Source organism: Lutra lutra, chromosome 7, assembly GCF_902655055.1.
Source record: "Lutra lutra chromosome 7, mLutLut1.2, whole genome shotgun sequence".
Taxonomy (NCBI): Eukaryota; Metazoa; Chordata; class Mammalia; order Carnivora; family Mustelidae; genus Lutra; species Lutra lutra.
The window spans coordinates 51,849,417-51,852,189 of NC_062284.1; the positions used below are offsets into that span (position 1 = coordinate 51,849,417).

The 2,773-nt window shown below is 36.6% G+C and overlaps 1 protein-coding gene across 1 annotated transcript; it reads left to right on the top strand.

Annotated features, from left to right (window-relative positions):
* Positions 1-523: 523 nt before the first annotated feature.
* LOC125104702 (olfactory receptor 4K15-like) lies at positions 524-1,450 on the top strand. The gene has a single exon (XM_047737460.1). The coding sequence runs from the start codon at positions 524-526 to the stop codon at positions 1,448-1,450; it is 927 nt and encodes a 308-aa protein (XP_047593416.1).
* The last annotated feature ends 1,323 nt before the right edge of the window (positions 1,451-2,773 follow it).

Below are 2,773 nucleotides of genomic sequence, written 5' to 3' on the forward strand. Positions count from 1 at the left end.
CCCCAAGGTCATATCACTAGGAATCATAAGAAATAGCATTTGAAACCTCTCAGTATGACTCAGACTGTAAGTTTCCCATTTATCAGGAATTTTACTTATTGATTTATTTATTTAATAAGTACATGTTTATTTTTTCAAAAATACAAACAGGAGGGAAAAACAGAAATAAGTTGATTTTATTACCTATAAGGAGTGATTTAAAATGAGATGGAAGCTATGGAAGGGAGAGGACACTATTATCAGTATGCCTTTAGTCATGGAAATGACATGTAAACTTGTGTTTTAAAACGTAACTATCAGGTTGGGATTCAGAGATGAAAGCCAAGGTTAGAGAGTCATTACAAAATAAATGACTGCATATAACATTTATCTGTGTGCTTATGAGGATCTAAATAGATAAGTATGCTGAATGGAATCTGATAGCCCAGGCTTAGCTTTGCTCATTCACTGGCACAATATGATGATGTTTTCTTCATTTCACTTGACAGGAACATTTCTGATCCCATCTCAGAAGTTTGAAATCATGGACCAAGGAAATAAATCAGGAGTGACTGAATTTATATTGCACGGTCTTTCGGGTTCTCAAGAGCTACAGCTTTTCTATTTTGTGTTTTTTACACTTTTCTATTTCTCCATTGTGCTGGGGAACCTCCTCATTGTGCTCACTGTCATCTCTGAACCTGCACTACACACACCCATGTACTTCCTACTTAGTAACCTCTCCTTCATTGATGTGTGTCTCTCCACTTTTGCCACACCCAAAATGATTATTGATTTCCTTATGGAACACAAGACCATCTCTTTTGAGGGCTGCATGACCCAGATATTCTTTCTGCATGTCTTTGCTGGTGGTGAAATGATGCTCCTTGTGGCCATGGCTTATGATAGATATGTCGCCATATGTCGACCCCTGTACTATGCATCCATTATGAGTCTGTGCAAGTGCACAAGCCTTGTTGTGGGCTCCTGGCTCGTTGGGGTTTTCCACTCAGTGAGTCAGTTAATCTTCACAGTAAACCTTCCGTTTTATGGCCCCAATAAAGTGGACAGTTTTTTCTGTGATCTTCCCCTGGTTATCAAACTTGCCTGCACCAATACCTTTACTCTTGAGGTACTGATGCTTTCAGACAGTGGTCTAATGGCCATGAGCTCCTTTGTGCTCTTGCTGATCTCCTACACAGTCATCCTGGTTACCGTGCAGCGGCATTCCTCAGCAGGCATGGCCAAGGCAAGGGCCACCCTGACTGCCCATATCACTGTGGTGACCCTCTTCTTTGCACCCTGCATCTTTATTTATGCCTGGCCTTTTAGCAGTCTCCCAGTGGATAAGGTTCTCTCCATATTTTATACTGTTTTCACCCCTCTTTTAAACCCCATGATCTACACCTTAAGAAACAAGGAGGTGATATCAGCAATGCAAAAGCTAAGGTGTCGACAAGTGTGTTTCTGAAAGTCTCCCAGCTCTTCCTTGTGATAAATAACACCTATAATAAAAGCCAGGTTAGTGTACCTTACTCTGTCAACTACTGTTCTGAAATATCATAGCACCCATTTTCTTTCTCTTTCTAGCATTTTCTAATAGTAAACAATTTTATTTTATTTTTTTAAAGATTTTTTATATATTTATTTGACAGAGATCACAAGTAGGCAGAGAAGCAGGCAGAGAGAGATAGGAGGAAGCAGACTCTCTGCTGAGCAGAGAGCCCGATGCGGGGCTCGATCCCAGGACCCTGGGATCATGACCTGAGCCGAAGGCAGAGGCTTTAACCCACTGATCCACCCAGGTGCCCCATAATAGTAAATAATTTTAGATAAGAGAATTGGACTTCCTATTTTTTACTTATGAAATAATTTTTATTTCAGACTAAAATTATTTAGAGTAAGTCTTTTAACTATAAAATTTGTCTGTCAAATCCATGCTTTTCCCAATCAACTTAATATAAAAATGTACAAAATACTAAAGTAATGTAAAATATTTAAATCATTTTAAAGTTTCAGGATAGTGACTGATTTGTAGTTATTCCCCAGTCATCATTTACCTGGTATCACCAATGAGAGGTAGGTATTATCATAAATTTTACCATGCTTTTATCATTTCTGGTTATATATCTCATTCTGTCTCTCTCTCTCTAGAGAGAGTTTATAAATGTATACAAATGTATACATTTGTAAATGTATACCAACACCACACTTATATTCTTTGCTATTCAAACTATTGCCATCTGAACTAAGAAACTAAATAGATTAGGACTTTTTATTTTTGGATGCATGGATGGTATTTTTGCAATGTGAACTCTCACAACAAAGTATCCAAACATAGGGACCAAAGAACAAACAGATTATGTTGCAGAATTCATCATCCAAACTCAGAAACCAAGTTAGATTCATAAATTTACATTAACCATGCTATAAATATTAAAACTTGAGGCCATGGTGTTTCTCTATATCAGTGTATTAAAGTTTAGAATTGACATTCAAAGTTCAATGACTACACATAAAAATGGATATCCTCCCTATATAATTAGAGAGTTTTCATCAACACTGCTTTGTATAGTCTCACCTATTTCTACATCATTCATGCTCTCTAATCCATACCAACCAACAAAACATAATTCAGAATACATTTTTCCAAAGCTCTCTAAAAACAGAGAATTATCTTTACTTTTTAAAGGAAGACTATATTATCATTCTTAAGTTTAATATTTAATTCTTTTTTTTTAAGATTTTATTTATTTATTTGACAGAGAGAGACCCAGTGAGAGAGGGAACACAA